Source organism: Myotis davidii, unplaced genomic scaffold (assembly GCF_000327345.1).
Source record: "Myotis davidii unplaced genomic scaffold, ASM32734v1 scaffold453, whole genome shotgun sequence".
In the NCBI taxonomy this organism is placed as follows: Eukaryota; Metazoa; Chordata; class Mammalia; order Chiroptera; family Vespertilionidae; genus Myotis; species Myotis davidii.
The window spans coordinates 3182203-3199698 of NW_006285234.1; the positions used below are offsets into that span (position 1 = coordinate 3182203).

At 46.0% G+C, this 17496-nt stretch overlaps 1 protein-coding gene across 1 annotated transcript in view; it reads right to left on the reverse strand.

Annotated features, from left to right (window-relative positions):
- PKD1L3 (polycystin 1 like 3, transient receptor potential channel interacting) overlaps positions 1–17496 on the reverse strand; it is a 70583-nt gene that overhangs the window by 22882 nt on the left and 30205 nt on the right. The window contains exons 14-23 of the mRNA XM_015558790.1: positions 16177–16407; positions 15162–15263; positions 14714–14892; positions 12005–12151; positions 9176–9372; positions 8418–8617; positions 7336–7495; positions 6339–6531; positions 6016–6250; positions 3655–3754 (exon numbers count right to left, since the gene is read on the reverse strand). Coding sequence (XP_015414276.1) covers positions 3655–3754; positions 6016–6250; positions 6339–6531; positions 7336–7495; positions 8418–8617; positions 9176–9372; positions 12005–12151; positions 14714–14892; positions 15162–15263; positions 16177–16407 — 1744 coding nt within the window. The remainder of the gene's footprint in view (positions 1–3654; positions 3755–6015; positions 6251–6338; positions 6532–7335; positions 7496–8417; positions 8618–9175; positions 9373–12004; positions 12152–14713; positions 14893–15161; positions 15264–16176; positions 16408–17496) is intronic.

The window sequence follows — 17496 nt, forward strand, 5'->3', positions numbered from 1 at the left end:
TTCCACTCAGCACCGTTCCTGTGGTTCTGGATGATGTCCCTTCCGTCTTAAAAAGTGTCTTCATGAGAAGTTGTTCGGCTGCTTTCTTTCCGGCGTTAACCTATGCCGCCATCTTGGTTCTTCAGATAACTACATCTTATCATTTGAAACTGACAGCCCTCGGTAACTGCACTAGGTTTTGTTCTTGTACTTGAACTCAACCTTATGACACAGCATCTAAAATTTAATTATCCTTCAAACCTATTCAAATTCTCTAACCTTCTTGGGTAGTTTCCAACTATCAGCTACCACCTCTCACCATTAATGAACATTATCAGCAAAATGAACCAGGAGTCAGCACCACTACTGCTCAACCTAATCTGATTAGAATATGTTTTACCAAAACTGATCTCCCAGTTCCAGATAAAAGCTCCACTACCATCCAACCAAAAAGGCCTAGTCAAATTATACTTCTCTTTTTTCTGATTACACTGACACCAAGCCACATTATAGTTTCCACAAGTAATTTCTATAATAAGGACTCCAGTAAGCAAGGATCGACCAGTAACCTTTCCTTTGACTACAAGTCAACTATATAACTATAGAAAGCCGCAGTACCCACAGCTTCTCTGAAAAATCCAGCATCCCCAGTGTCATGAACAGCCCAGCCCCCTGGCCCATTGATCTTACATACAACCTCCACCTCCTCATTTTTAGTTCACATAAAATGAATGTAACTTCTCTAATTAAACCAGAGGCAAATGCTCCCAGGACCGTTTTATTAGAAACTCACACTTTGGGATATTGTTCAGTAGCCACAGCCGTTGTATAACCAGAGACTCCCAACATTTCCCACCAATCAATTGAAAATACTTCCAAGCCTGAAGAAGACCCATCAAAATTCATCACAGTCCCACAACCACCCCCTCCACTCCCAATCAACTCAAGTCCTCCATAAATTGGTGAGTGTTTTGAAGAAAATCCCACAAAACTAATCACAAAAATTACTTAAAATACATTATGTCAATCATTATTCTTACATGGACTCTGTCCAGGACCAATGACATGAAAAATCACTGTATTTGAACTATAAAACAGTAATGACCAATATCCAAAAATCCCACCCACTAATTAAAATGATCAACAACTCACTCGTTGATGAAACTCCACATCCCTTCCAGGAATCTGCCTGCCCAGCAAATCCTCACGGAGCTTCTGGCTCTATACCTCACGTCAGACAGTCCCTGCTTTCTCTTTCGCAACAGCATCTGCCAGGATGTGAACTATGGCTGAATTACCCAATCTCTACATGCCAACGGAGCATTCATTTAAAAAAGTTTGATTTTAGAGAGGAAGGGAGAGAACCATCGATTGGTTGCTTCCTACTCTGACTGGGGTTCAAATCTGCAACCTGGGTATGTGCCCTGATGGGGAATCGAACCCGTGGCCCTTGTGGTACCTGGGACGATGCTCAAGCAACTGAGCCACACTGGCCAGGGCTCATTCATATTTTTACTGCCTATTTCTACACGTGGGATAAGCTCTATATCACAAATCTTATGTCCTCACGGAGACTGGAATATCAGAATTGTTTTACTCTTTTCTGTAACAGCAACAACCGGTATGGGTTGTGGACTACCATGAGAGCAAGTACCTTTCTGAGGGGCAACCATCATGACAAATCTCAGCAGTGCCTGACATTGAACCAGCCTGGCTGAGGGAACCTGAGGAGGGTTCTCGGCGGATAAAGCCGCCCTCACCCGATTCTTCGCCTTCCACTTCATCCTTCCATTTACTCTCATCGGCTCTAGTAATTGAACATCTATTCCTTCACGAAACAGGATCCAACAACCCAACAGGAATCCCATCTGACAGACAGAATTCCGTTCCACCCCTGCTACACCATCAAAGATCCCCAGCCTTTACTCCGAATTTTAACATTAACATTAGGTCTCTTTTCACCTGCCCTTCCAGGAGACCAGATAACTACACCCCAGGCAACCCTCAAACCCTCCCCCACAGCAAGCCAGTGTGGCAGTTCCTGCCTGCCTATGTGATCCTACCATCCATTCCAACAAACCAGGACACAGTCTGGCCCCAATCCTCTCGGTTCAATGCCACTACTATCCCTATACTCCATACCTCAAAACAACTAAGCACAGCACTCCTAGCCCTCAGCCAATGCCTACCCGGCCACCAGCAGCAGACCTATAAACACTAACATGATCGGGACAACCACTGAACACCCACTTTCATCGTTGGCCAACCAGCACCCGTTCTATGCTTTTTCCTTATTCTTGTACTAACGCCCCTCACAAATATTATAGGGAGCAACTCTTAAAATGAAGTCTTTGTAGTATACGTACCGCCCTGGTCTTGTAGACCAGAGAAGGGAAGTAACTCTAGGAAGAAGCTCAAGTTCCTATGTCAGTGCCCAAAGCTGAAATTCTACTGAAACTACTCCCTGAAACTATGCCCTATATGAGAAGTGGAATTGATTTTATGTATTATGCTGATATTGAAATATTTTACAAATTCACCCATTAAACTATATGCCACGTATATATGAGTGATACATAGTATATAATATACGTAATTGTACATTATTTACCCTACACATATAAGCATGTACATTAATGTATATGTCGCATAAGGATGGAAGAGAAAGGTGAGTGGGGGAGGGTGAATGAATTAGAATATGACATAAAACTTGGCAGCATGTATGCGCCCAGTGCTGGGGGAATCACTGAAGAATGAGAAATTAGATATCCCGGTGGGAGTCAGAGGAGGTGACATTTGATATTTGTTTTGAAGTATTAGCTAGAACTCTTCTGACGGACAAGGCAGAAATAAGTCATTTAGGCAGAGGGAGCAGCAATTCAGGAGCATGAATCAATGAAATGAGGACTGTATAGGCAGTGTGTAGTTAGCTTACTAACGTCCTTGACTTCATAAGGAATGGGGTGCTGCTCCTTAACAGTGTGTCCACTGCTCACCCAGGGCAGTGACCGCCAGCACCCCGCGGGGGCAGCACTTCCTCCCTGCAGACAGTAAACCGTCTCCTGAGGTTTGGACTTTATCGCTCCCATGCATTTCTTCACTACAGGCAGTCCTCGACAAGACATGCATTGTTCTGCACGATTAAACCCCGTGTTAATTTTCCTGCAGGTTGCTTTTCTGCCACCATTGTGTTTGTGAGGCTCATCCATGTGGATAGGAGGCTCTGGTCAGTTCCAGGGCAGACTCCCGTAGGCGTGATGGATGAATTGAGGAGTGAGAGGGGAATTCAGGATTATGCTGACATTTTGAGAGAATGGTGATGCTCTTAACTGAGATGAGACAATACGTATAGTAAAGAAGCGGCTTTGTGGGGCAGGCAAATACTTGTTTGGGGATGTTAATTTGAAACACGTGCCGGCATTCAGAGGCGGTGGGGAGCAGCTGGAAATAGCTGTGGGGCTGGAGTGAGGAGAGATTGAGGCAGCCTAGGATTCGGTGAGAGGGAAGCTCTGAGGGAGAAAGTGATCATTGAGGGAGGGACTCATAATGTGTATTGTTAGACAAGACCCTCTAAGGGGACATGCGTCTGAGTCAGTGAGGCAGCGAGGGCTCCGCTGTTCTGATACAATCTGCTCTTTGCCAAGTCAGAACAGTAGTGAGAGCTGCTGGAGTTACCCGAGAGTGCCAGGATCCTCTTCGTCTGCTGATCCTTCTCTTTGCTAAGGCAGGGCACCCTGTTCAGGACCAGCGACAAGAACAGCGAGAGGAAGACCACCTAGACGGCAAGTCACGGGAGAAACCAATGAGCAGGTTACAGGACCCAACACGGTGACATCACTATGTAAATGTGAAGGGGAGCATTAATAACTTTTCAATTGAATTTGGACATATTTATGGAGAACTGAGCATTGATTAATTTCATATTACTTCTGCATAATCACGGGGACCAGGAAGTGTCCCGATATAGCCGCTATTTGTATTTCTGCCTGTAGTCCATCATCTACTTGGCTAGGGAAGTTAAACTACTCAGTGGTTTGTGATGTGTGTCGGGCGTTCAGTCACTGTCTTTGGAAGAACTGTGAGGTGCTAGACCAGAGAAGCCACGCTTTAAAAAATTCCAAGGATTAAATCCCAGTTTTGCTAAAGAAGTCATGGAATCTTAGTACGACCTTAAGTATTCCCACTCCTTAAATCTCCACGGGTGGCGGGGGAGGAAAGTGCTCAGTCCTCAGGAGAATAAAGGACGGGGTCAAAATCCTGCGCCCCTGCCCCACCTTAATTACTGGGAAGAATCTGTGCAGGTGATGCCTCCCCCTCCCGCTGGCCTGCCTGCAGGCGAGGCCATTCTGCTCTGCCTGGGCTCCCCAGGGTGGACAACGTGGGCCTGGGCCTGGCCTGAGGTCTAGGCTCTGAGGTCCTTTCTGCTTCTACTTTTGGAGCTGAATGGATTTGAGGCAGCAATTCTGAGTGTGTCTGCTCTGCAGACTTAAAGTCGCCCCCTAGTGGACTAGACTGGGAGGAAGGGCCAACCACTGGTCCCACCAAATTCTCCACGGAAGAGCCAGCAGCAGCTCGTACTTGATGCACTCACTCAGTTGACATACCATGAGGTCGAACTGCAGTGCTGGGAACTGTTATTTAACTAAACCCTGGTAACTGAAATTAATGAGCATCAGTGCAAAGTCAGGACTGCCTGTATTCAAGCAGGTGTCACCTGAAAATCAGGTCACCCACCTACTCCGTGTACTCGGCCCCTCTTCAATGATCAGTGGGTCTCAAGGGCGGCCGTGCATTGCAGTCACCTGGGAACTGTAAATGCGTGGGGCCGGGAAGCCCAGCTCTAGAAATCACGATGTAATTGGCCCGAGTGAGGCCTGGGCATGACGAGTTTTAAAGCCCCCAGGTCTGCTGGGGGAGCTTGGGCCACCTGAGAGTGGAGGCAATCCTGCCACTAAGACCCCAGATCCCACACACCTGCTTTCTCCCACAAATAGAGCGAGAGAAACAGCAAGAACACGAGGGGGGGAGGGGGCTGTAGGTAAGTATTAAAAGTAAGTAGACACAGCAACTAACTACACGTGGATCTTGGTTTAAATTAAACAGAAAAATTTAAGAGACAACTGGTAAAATCTGAACACTGCATTTTTAAAAAATTGTGGTAAAATTCACAGAAGCAACCCGCCACCTTAACCTTCTTAAAGTGTATAGTTTAGTAGTGTTAGTACATTTATATTGTTGTGTGGATAGTAAGAAAGTATTGCTAATTTATTTAGGTGTGATAAGGATTTATATTTTTTAAAAAGAGTCCTTATCTTTTAGAAATATTCAGGCAAATATTTACAGGTAAAATGTGAAGTCTGGAGCTATTTTCCCCTCAAAATAGAGGAAACAAGATTGGCCATAAATTGGTAACGGTTGAAGCTAGTTGAAACAACTTTAGGCATCACTACACTATTCTCTACACACTTTGTGTGGTTTTGACATTTTCTTTAATTAAACATTTTTTTTTAAAATATATTTTATTGAGTTTTCACAGAGAGGAAAGGAGAGAGATAGAGAGTTAGAAACATCGATGAGAGAGAAACATCGACCAGCTGCCTCCTGCACACTCCCCACTGGGGATGTGCCCGCAACCCAGGTACATGCCCCTGACCGGAATCGAACCTGGGACCTTTCAGTCCGCAAGCCGACGCTCTATCCACTGAGCCAAACCGGTTTCGGCTTTAATTAAACATTTTTAAAAAGTACTTTTCCCCCTGAATAGTTTGTTCTCAATTGACATTTTTACTTCCCCCTGAAACTCCCAGTCTTTCTCCGCTATATTTCTACTAGTCTATCAGTTCTTGCTAGCTTTTCTGGGACTACTCCCCACACATTCCTTATAATTTCACCCTCCCCATCTCTTTTTGGGGGCTGTCTTTTTTTTGCCCAGTTGTCTGACATTGGGCAGCCTGGGTGGCACCCACGGACCTCAGTTTCCCAAGCACACTCACAACTGCAGTGGCTCCTCCATGGGGGCGGCCGGTCACCACGTACCTTCACTGGCTGGATGATGAAGACGTTCTGAAGCACCGACAGGATCATAGAGATGAGCCAGCTGGTGGCCTGGTCCCTGCTCAGTTCCAGGCTGTACAGCGCCGTGAAAAAGGCCGCGGCCAGGCTCGTGGCGCCCAGCAGGAGCCAGCAGATGGGAGCCAGCCACCTGGAGAGACCATCCGCCGCAGACCTCCGCCCTCCTTCTGGGCTCAGGATGGGGAAACTGGTTGCCTCCCTTAAGAAGAGAAGGCGAAGTAACAACCTCATAGCCAACAGCTGGGGAGGCGGGGTCACCGGGAATGAGAGGCAGGTGCGGCGATTACCCGGGGGGCCCTGGCTCTGCGGGGAGGATGTGTGTCTCCAGGAGCTCCTGGAGCTTCTGCAGGTGGCTGGCTGCACCCAGGAGGTCGCCAGGCTGGTCGGACTGGGTGGGACCCAAGGTGCTCAAGTGCAACCGCAGCCTCTGCAGAACCCTGAGCAGGTAGCAGCGGAGATGACGGTGGTTTTCAGCAGCCACTGAAAATAGATGCCAGGTTGACATTGTTAGTAAGTGGAGGGTTTCAGTAACTAGCACTAACTGTCGGAGATGAGCAATTCATTAACTGATGATGAGGTTAAACTTCCCAGGGAGTGGAGATTGCACTCAACACCCACACTACTGTATAGTGTCTTCTCTGAGCAGAGCGGTAACTTTCTAACAACTTGTATAATTCCACATTTGATCTAGAGACTTCAAAACCTGACTGAGCCTGGTCGGCATGGCTCAGTGGTTGAGTGTTGACCTAGGAACCAGGAGGTCACGGTTTGATTCCCGGTCAGGGCACATGCCCGGGTTGTGGGTTTGATCTCCAGTGGGGGGCATGCAGGAGGCAGCCGATCAATGTTTCTCTCTCATCATTGATTTCCTATCTCTCTCTCCCCCTTCCTTTCTGAAATCAATAAAAATAAAAATAACCTGATTGAGCTTCTCCACCAGAACTGCAGCACCTGTGACTGTACTAGGTAAGTGCCCAGGAGGCCCAACCTACATTTGAGAACCCATAGATTGCCTAACCTCACCACCCCACAGCAGAAAAAGAATGACAAGTTTCAACAGTCTCTACAAAGCAGATGGCATATGGGGTCTCACACAGAAAACACTTCTGTGGGTTTTTCCTTAATCCTTTACTTTGTATCACGGAGGGATCAAAGCATCAGCTCTCTATGAAAAGCCTAAGGAAATTAAAACAAGCAGAAGGCTGTACGGTGCCTGTGGTGATGCTGACAGGTAAGAAGTGAAGGGAGCGGGAGGAGAGGTTGGCACTAAACCTGCGGCCTTACCACTTGCCCCGCAGGGTGCTGCCTCCAGGTGAGAACGAACGAGGCTGGATAACAGCGCCACCAGCTGGCTCACGCGGTAGGAGCCCCACGAGGATGGTTCATGTTCTGAGAGGAGGCCCGGGTCTCTCCTGACCAGAAACCCCACCGTTTCCTTCAGCTCCTGAAGGAGAAGAGTCAGGCGTGTGACGTCAGCCCAGGGATGGTAGTGACGACAGGTGGCAGTGCCGCCGTCTCTGCTCTGAGGAGCAGATCCTTAGTGTGAAGAACCTCAAGTTCTCACTTTGTCTCTGCTTCTTAAAAAAGAAGGCACCTCCCAGGAGCTTCAAAACTAGTTTCATGCCCAGCTGGTGTGGCTCAGTGGTTGAGCGTTGACCTGTGAACCAGGAGGTCATGGTTTGATTCTGTCAGGGCACATGCCCAGGTTGCAGGCTTGATCCCCAGTTTTGGGCATGCAGGAGGCAGCCGACCAATGATTCTCTCTCATCACTGATGTTTCTATCTCTCCCTCTTCCTTCCTCTCTCTAAAATCAATGAAAAGATATTTTTAAAAAACTTTTTAAAAAAATAAACAAAAACTAGTTTCACGAGAGACTATAGAATGAAAGAAGGGATAGTCTGACCAAAAATCAGAAGCTACAACAAGCCCAGAGCAGCACACCCTGCACTCCCACGGAGCCTGAGACCCAGGAGGAAAATTAGCGGCCGGTGGATCACAACCCAGGGGGCAGGACCTAGGGCAGTGATGGCGAACCTTTTGAGCTCGGCGTGTCAGCATTTTGAAAAACCCTAACTTAACTCTGGTGCCGGGTCACATATAGAAATTTTTTATATTTGCAACCATAGTAAAACAAAGACTTATATTTTTGATATTTATTTTATATATTTAGATGCCATTTAACAAAGGAAAATCAACCAAAAAATGAGTTCATGTGTCACCTCTGACACGTGTGTCCTAGGTTCGCCATCACTGACCTAGGGGAACGCTGACAGGGTTAATAAGGCCCAAGAGCCTTTTCCCTGGTCTCTTCTAGCACATGGGAGAGGAAGCAGGCGTTTACCTGTAGAATCCCACACAGGCTGACCTCCATGGCCTCTGAGGCCCAGAGAGGCTCAGAAGACGCATCTGAGAGGCAGGAGGCCTGCCGGGGAGCCGAGTGGGGCAGAGGCTCCTGGGGCTGACTCAGTGGGAAGAGCCGCCCTATGACGAGGTTGACTGGGAAAAGGATGAAGGCAGTTTGGATGCTGACAAGCAGTTCAGACCAGGTCACGGCACACAGACCCACTGGAAGAAAAACTTTATGTTAACCTTGCTCCTCAGCAACCGAAACCCCCTGACAGTCACCCCTCTCCCAGGTGTGAGTCTTTGCTTAGCAGTTTCACTGCGATTCTCTAAGGCAGTGGTTCGCAACCTTGGTTGCACATTAGAACCACCTGGGAATCTTTTTTAAAATTCTGATTTCTGGGCCCCATCCTCCAGAAATTCTGTTTCTTTCTTATGGGGTGGGGCCACAACATTAGTAACAAAGAAACAGAATTTCCGGAGGACGAGGCCCAGAAATCAGGATTTTAAAAAAGATTCCCAGGTGATTCTAATGTGCAGCCAAGGCTGAGAACCACTGGTCTAAGGAGAAGAGATGGCAGTGCGGATCCTGATGGGTCCCTAAGGCTGCCTCACTTGCTCTGGCTGGGAACAGTGAGACGTGCTAGCGTGCCCTAGCGTTAGGCAGCAGAGGGAAGAAACGAAGGCAGGTCAGGAGGCTGTAGGAGTAGGGGGAGTAGGAGAGGGAAGCAGAGGAAAGGGTTACGCGCCGGGAGCAACACCCACAGGACTCAGCCGGACCTGGCCCGTCTCTGTGGGCGGCGGGGCCGCTCATCCTCCAGAACATGAGGCTGGTGACCATGTTGCAGAGCAGGAGGGTCATGCCGCTCGTGAGCCGCTGGGTTCTCGTAAACGGGTCCCAGGGATGGCGAGTGGCCACCGAGAGCCACGGAGAGTCCTGGGTGAGCTTCTCCACGATCATGGAGGGGAACAGGCGTCTGCGAACACACATGACAACAGGAGAGGCATGAGGTGGCATTTTGAAAGTGCCCTGGACGAAGGAGCGGCTTGCCTGGCAACAAGCTGCATAGCAACAACTCTGCCACGACTCACAGCTCTGTGAAGGCGCTGCCACATGACTGATAGCGTGATTCTTTTGTTACTTTAGGATAAAAAGGTTTCGAGGGTAAAGTTAATCTGTGTGGTCTGAGATTTTAAAATTAAAAACTGTTGCTTTAGCTTTTTAAGAGTTTTTGCTTTTGCTTTTTTTTTGTTTCACCTAAAAATTTATTTTTTAGTCTTCAAAATATATTTGCTTATTTCTTTAAAGCGTTTTGATAAATATTTTTACTTTTGAAAAGTTTGCATTAGGTTTGCACTCAAGATAGTTTGCTAAAGTCATATTCTGAGCACATTCTCTACTTCAAAGGTGGAGGAACTGCAAAGAAGATGTAAAAAGAAAGAACCAAAATATTAGCTGGGCTTCAAAACAAAATACACATCTCTGAAGGAGGAACGGAGTGAGAACCAGGGGAAGAAGCCACGGGCTGCCGGGCTCCAGGTCTGGGAGAAGGCAGGACACAGGGGGAGGCTGGCACTTGCAGGGAAACGGGACCACGTGTTTCATAGGCGGGGAAAGGGAGAGTCGAGCCATATCCACTGCCTGAAGCCAGGGCTGAGCTGGAGCTTATGAAAGGAAACTACAGAACAACATGCCACAGAGCTACATGTGGACGGCAGAGCGTGGGCAAAAGAGGGCAGCCCCAGGACCAGCAAGACCCAGCGCTTCATGACGAGACCTGCAATGGCCCTAGCTGCACTGATTTCACTGAGGAATAGGAGCTCCAAAATGCTGTAATAAGGCCTAGTTCTAGAGACGCGAGGATTGGATTGAAACATCAGAAAAGCTACGAGGCAGAGTAAGAGTGGAAACAGAGATTGAGATTTAATAATAAAACACTGGAAATGAATATACAACTCAAAATTCCTCACCACATAAAAAAATCTAACATTGCCCGGCTGGTGTAGTATTTAAGTGTTGACCCATGAACCAGGAGATCAGGGTTCAATTACCAGTCAGGACACATGCCTGGGTTGTGGGCTCAATCCCCATTAGGGGGCGTGCAGGAGGCAGCCAATCAATGATTTTCTCTCATCATTGATGTTTCTATCTCTCTCTCCCTCTCCCTTCCTCTCCGAAATAAAACATCTCTCTATATAAAAGGCTTATATGTAGTGTCCACTCGGGAGTTAGACCGGGAGACCGGGAGTTCGATTGCTCACTATGACATGCGCTGACCACCGTGTCAATGCGGAATGAAGGGAGGCAGCAGCTGGAGTCCCCAATCGGCCCTGATCACCAGCCAGGCCTAGGGAACCTACCCATGCATGGATTTCGTGCACCAGGCCTCTAGTACACACACTCTCTCTCTCTCTCTCTCTCTCTCTCTCACACACACACACACACACACACACACATTAAATAAACACCATGGAGGACAGTTTGAGGCTCCAACAGAGAGTAAGAGAATGTCAGATGAACAATATTTTCAGAAGTGACATCTGAGAATATTTCAGAATTGAAGATGTGATTTTGCATATTAAAAGTACATTCTATGTTAAGTGTACTTTACCATAATAAAAACATTTTTAAAAGTACCTTCTGAGTACCAAAGAGGATTAAAAAAAATGAATCCATAGTAAAAAGAATTATGATAAAATTTGGAACATCAAGAATAAAGGTAAAGCCGAAACCGGTTTGGCTCAGTGGATGGAGCGTCGGCCTGCGGACTGAGGGGTCCCGGGTTCGATTCCGGTCAAGGGCATGTACCTGGTTGCGGGCACATCCCCAGTGGGAGATGTGCTGGAGGTGGCTGATCGATGTTTCTCTCTCATCGATGTTTCTGGCTCTCTGTCTCTCTCCCTTCCTCTCTGTGAAAAATCAATAAAATATATTAAAAAAAAAGAAGAAAGGTAAAATATGAAAGAGAGAAATGGGAGTCTACTTGAAAAGAATAACAGCCAGACTGACAAAAGATTGACACAACAACAAAAGCAGTGTTGGAGGCAATTCTCCACAAATACGTCACATGTAGGCATTCATAAAATATTTGCTCCTGGACTATCTTTTAAGGAATCTTGGTATAAGCAGACAGCCCTGGAAAAAATAGAGACAGCGATTCTCTTTGGGGCAAATTTACTTACATTTCCAGGTTGTAAAGCTAGAGACACCCTCCTCCTCAGATTGCCCTCGAGGAAGCCACAACATTGGATTTACTAGACAAAGACTTCAAGTCATTTTAAGTGTGTTCGAAGAACTAAAGGAAACTATGTCTAAAGAACTAAAGGAAAGTAAATGAGAATGATATTTTGCCAAATAAAAATATCAATAAAGATAAATTGTTTTGTAAAAAGAACTGAGTAGCAAGTCTGCAGTTGAAAAATACACTGAGTGAAATGAAAAATTCAGTAGAGAGGCTCACAACATAATTGAGTGAGCAGAGGAAAGAATCAGCAAACGTAAGCTAGGTCAATTTAAATTATACAGTCTGAAGAACAGAAAGAGTAAAGAATGATGAAAAATGAACAGAGCTTCAGAGACATGTAAACACCATCATTTCCCAACAATACCTAAAGGAAAAGAGCTGTTTCTTTGAGACTGGTATGAAGACCCGGTCACGTTCACAGTCTCCAAGGTCCTCGGCCAGCCAACAATTGCATAGGAAATGCCATTTCCTGTTACCTGCCATGTCGCTGACAATTACCTGGTTTACATACCTATAGTAAAATGAAGATAGCCATGTTAGGGAAGGGGACACAATTCAGTTGTTGTATTAAGAAGCAATCTATAGAAACAACCTAAATGTCCATTGATAAATGGGTTTAAAAATATGGTGTACACACACACATGCACACACTCACACACATACACACACACACACGTGTGCACACGCACACACACGCATAAAATAGAATGCAACTGCCATTTGCAACAACATGGATGGATCTTGAGAGCATTATGCTAAGTGAAATAAGTCAGACAGAGAAAGACAAATACCATATGATTTCATGTATATGTGGAATCTAAAAGCAAAAACAAAAACAAAAAAAGCTCATAGATACGGGGAACAGACTGGTGGGTGCCAAAGGCAGGAGATTTGGGGGGAATGGGTGACGGGATCAAAAGGTACAAACTTCTAGTTATAAAACAAGTAATTCAAGGGGACATAGTGTACAACATGGCAACTATAGTTAATAATACTGTACTGCATGTTAAAAAATTCTAAGAGAGTAGATTTTAAAGTTTCTCAGCACAAGAAAAAGAATTCTGTAACTATGTATGGTGATAGATGTTGCTAGATTTATTATGGTGATCATTTTGCAAAATATACAAATAGTGAATCATTATATTGTATACCTAAAACTAATATGTTGTATGTCAATTATACTTAAATAAAAAATAAACCAGATAATTTAGAAAAAGAAGTAATCTTGCCCTGTCAGTGGGTTCTGTCTCATTGCAAGGCAAGAACTAAAGGAAGAAACGAGAGCTGATCCCATTTCCTCAGGGAGTTCACGTACTGAACACAGAATGCGGATCCTGTAACCTACAAACAGTCCAGTGTGTGTGTGTGTGTGTGTGTGTGTCCTCTAAGCTTCCCGGTTCCATATGTGAGGTGCCCGGCCAGCTCTACAGGCATCCTGTCTGCCTCTATCTTACAGAACAGAGGCTCATCCCTGGCCCCAGGTGACTTCTGATCTTTCTGTCTCTGTAGTCTTTTTTTAAAAGAATTTCATGTATGTGATTCACACAGTATGCATTCGCACAGTCTGGCTTCTTTCAGTCAGCATGCTTTTAGGAATTCATCCATGTTGTATGTATTAGCAGACTGTTCTTTTCGTTAGTGAGTAGTATTCCATCTAATGAATATACTGACATTTATTTACTTATTCACCTGATGGGCATTTGTGTTGTTTCCAGTTTTGGGCTATTAACAATAAAACAGCTATGAATATACGTGTATAAATCTTGAAGGACATATTTTTTTCATTTATCTAGGAGTGGAATGTCTGGGTCAGATGGTAAGTGTATGGGTAACTGTACAAGAAACTGACAGCCTGTTCTCCAACATGGCTGCACCATTTTACACGCCCACCACTGCCGTTGTGAGTGTGCCCCACCCTCTCCCAAACTTGGTTTTGTTGGACTTTTTAATTTTAGTCATGCTGCTGGGTGTTTAGTTAGTGCTATCTCACTGTGGTTTTAATTTGCATTCCCTGATGACTAACGGAGTTGAGCATCTTGTCAAGTGTTTATTATTCACCTTTGTAAATGAAACTGAGATGATAGTGTACAAACTGATCTGTAGATGCCCGATCAGAATGGAAACAGTAAGCAAATTATTAGGCTCTTGCGGCCTAGAGGCTGGTGTATCTAGCCTAGAGGGCAAGACTGGCTTTGGGCAGCTACACTCTCTTTTCAGAGTGGCCGGTATTCAGGAATGAGGCTTGAGTACATGAGCCTTGGATATTTGACTTCATTCCCTTATTTTTTCCTAATCCCAACAAACCAATAATCTTCACCCTTAATTCATTTCATCATCTACTTCCTCCCCTTCCCTCCCCTCATTCCCACGGTGCTGCTGAAGGGAGATGCAGAGCCATCTGGGCCCAGTACAGCCTCATCACTGACCATCCCTAGGCACACACCACTTCTTAATCCCACCTTTCCTCTCTCCTGAGCTCTGAGTTCTGACCCAATGCACAGTATTCAGGATATAGTTGTTTATTGAATTTACTCTTTGAATATATATTTCATATTAGAGATACCTTTAATTTGTGGTACTTTGGGGCAATATTTCCTTGTGATTACTTGGTGTACACACAATGACAACATTTAATTAAAAATAAAAAAAAAATAAAACATCTATCATTCTTAAATCCACAAAAAATCATAATGTTAATTTCTACATTGATTTCGGGGGTTTCTTCTTTATAGACAGCTTTGAAATGTAAATCTAACTGTGGCCGAGACCGGTTTGGCTCAATGGATAGAGCGTCGGCCTGCGGACTGAAAGGTCCCAGGTTCGATTCCGGCCAAGGGCATGTACCTGGGTTGCGGGCACATCCCCAGTGGGAGATGTGCAGGAGGCAGCTGGTCGATGTTTCTCTCTCATCGATGTTTCTAACTCTCTATCTCTCTCCCTTCCTCTCTGTAAAAAATCAATAAAATATATTTTAAAAAAAAATCTAACTGTGACTTCCTGGCTCGAGGGCTGTTGTTATTTACGGCAATGACAAGCTGAGCCCACAACAAGCCAGCGTGAGGCAGGTGCTTACCAGGCAGGGCTGGCGCCCGAGTTGTCATGCCAGAGCCGGAGGCTGTGCAGCTCCCCCAGGGAGGACCGGGTGCCGAGCAGGAAGACATCCAGTCCCCCTCGTTCAAAGACTGCCTTCTGGCCGTCCCACAGGTGATGGGGCTCACTCCGTCCCTCTGACCCATACAGGGTGACCACCACCTGAGATATGACACGGGAAGTCCTCACATGGTTAGTTGGTTCTTTGGGTTTATCCCCAAGGAGAAAGATGAAGGCAGAGACACTGGACTGAGACGAGGTCTCTGGGATCTGAGACAAGGACAGAGGGCTCTTCAGAGTCACAGTGTAGAACTAGGAAGTAGCCCTCTGTGACCCCCCGTAAGTGCTACAGGACGCCGGGATAGCAGGGTGTATTGTATCTCACGTGGTAAGAGCCAGAGCCGTGAATGAGGGACATGTGTGTCATTAACCTGAGCTGTTGTAGAGGCCCTTCTTCGATATCCAGTGGAGACCTGAATAAGGTAGCGACACCGAGAGCTGGGGTCATTATCGGCCAGAACAGTGACCTTCACCTGCAGGAAAAGCAGAACCAAGAAATGGGCTGACCCTTACTCAGGCTCGTGGAGGAGCTGCTTCCCCCGCCAGGGAGCAGGAGGATGCGCGGCTGCAGAGCTGGCCATGGTCTGGAAAGCGAAGGGAGGTGTAAGTAGACCTAGGTTAAGTGATAAGGGGGGAGGGCGGAAAGGCCAGGGTTTATGCCTCTAAAAGGAAATAGTCATAGAATCAACCAAGTCTTGGGCCTCTCAATCTTTCCACTTCCCTCCCACCCAGGTAGATAACATATAAACTTGAATTTCAGAAAAACACTGAATAACCTGTGGGCATACTTACCCAAAAATGCATTCACTATTTATGTGAAATTTAAATTTAACTGGGTGTTCTGTATTTTTATTTACTAAAACTGGCAATCCTATACCCATGGCAACAAAGAAATGAACATGTTGTACATTCTACAATTTCTAAGTGTAAGAAAACACAAGAGCAAGAAAGAAATAGAACAGAAATTAAGAACAAGCAGCCATCAAAACATTTTTTGTTTGTTTCAAAAAAGTTTCTTACAGGTTTTTTTATATATTGCAATTATAATAAATTATAATTTGGCTTACATATAACTTTCATGTGCAATGTGTAAAGTGAGATAAACATGCATTTGGTTATAGTTAAATTCTCTACATGTTTTCTTTTGGCCTATCCCTAAATGAATCACATGAGAATTCAACCTTGGCTAAAAGAAAAAAAAAGATATAAAGAATTAAGTTCCTAGGCCTTGAGAGAGTAGATATAAAGAGAAATTTAAGAAGACTTGCACCTGAATTTCTCCTGGAACCATGGGACCTGCCTCTTTGGATGAAGGTATTTTTTCCCCACCTTGTTCAACATACTCAAGCCGCTGTGGCAAAACTTTTGGGATCAAAGTCTCCTCACCTTCTGCATATCTGCCTGATCCTTTCTCCAAGCCCACACAAACAGGAGCAGGTAGAACCCCAAAAGGCTGGCCAGCAAGGACACCCCAACAGGGTTGTTGGTCACGCGCAGGAATAGCTTGATCGTGTCTTCAACATTCACTGTCCGGGGCACTATGAAGAAGTCGCTGCCAAAGTAGGTCAGGTGGTTACAGAGGCACTGGGTCCTCACCACTGTGCTCTGTGGCCCGACCTGGAATAGAATCGAGACACTGACGCTAACGAAGGGCCAGCCCTGAACCATCAACACAGGCAGTTCAGAGCAGGGACAGAATGTCTGGGTCGCTCATTCAGTGCTGCTGGCGGTGTAAACGCGTATCACCAATGTGCACAGCGCGCTGGCAACATCTGGTGAAGCTGAAGAAGCACAAACCCTCTGAGTCCGGCAATTCTAGGGCTGACTGTGTAGCCCAGGGCACTTCACACACGTGCACAAGGGGACATGGAAAAGAATGCCCTGCCAGCACTGCTTTGAACTATAAAACATGGGAGCGCCTGTCTGTCTACTAACGGCAGGACAGACAAACAGGTAAAGACACGAGTAGAGGCAACCAGATGGAATACTATACAACAGTGAAAAGGAATATAAACTTGGGTAAATGCTTAGTGGAAAACCAGGTTACAGAAAGGCATGTACAGTTTGGTGCCATTTGCACAAAGACCAAAACGACACTTATGTCTCTGCTCCTGCCGGTGTCCTCACTGGGACGTATGGTCATGAGGGCACTGTTCTGTCCATCACTGCACCTCTGGCTCGGGCCTTGGCCTGGCTGGGATGCTCAATAAACACTCAGTGGGAGAAGGAACACACCAAATTCAGGCTGGTGGTCACCCTTTGTGGGGAGGAAGGGAATGGAATTGGTGAAGGATATACAGAGCACTTACCGTATTTGCCGGCGTATAAGACGATTTTTTGGCCCTGAAAAATATGCCTCCAAGTGGGGGGTCGTCTTATACGCCAGGTACACTTCAGATAGACTGCCCATAGTGCTTGCCCCGTGCCATAGTGGCCTCCCGATGCCCGCCCACTTCATTCCACATACCGTTCAGGCATCAGCAGCGCTGCTGGGTGTATGCTCGGCTGTTATGCGATTTTGCTGTTATGCGATTTTACCACACTCGCAAAATCGCACACAGCCGACCATACACCCAGTATGATAGCGCAAAATCACGAATCGCGATACCATACTGGGTGTATGGTTGGCTGTGTGCGATTTTGCGAGTGTGGTAAATTCGGGTTACCGTATATTTCTTTACATATGCATTGAATTTTAAAGAAGGC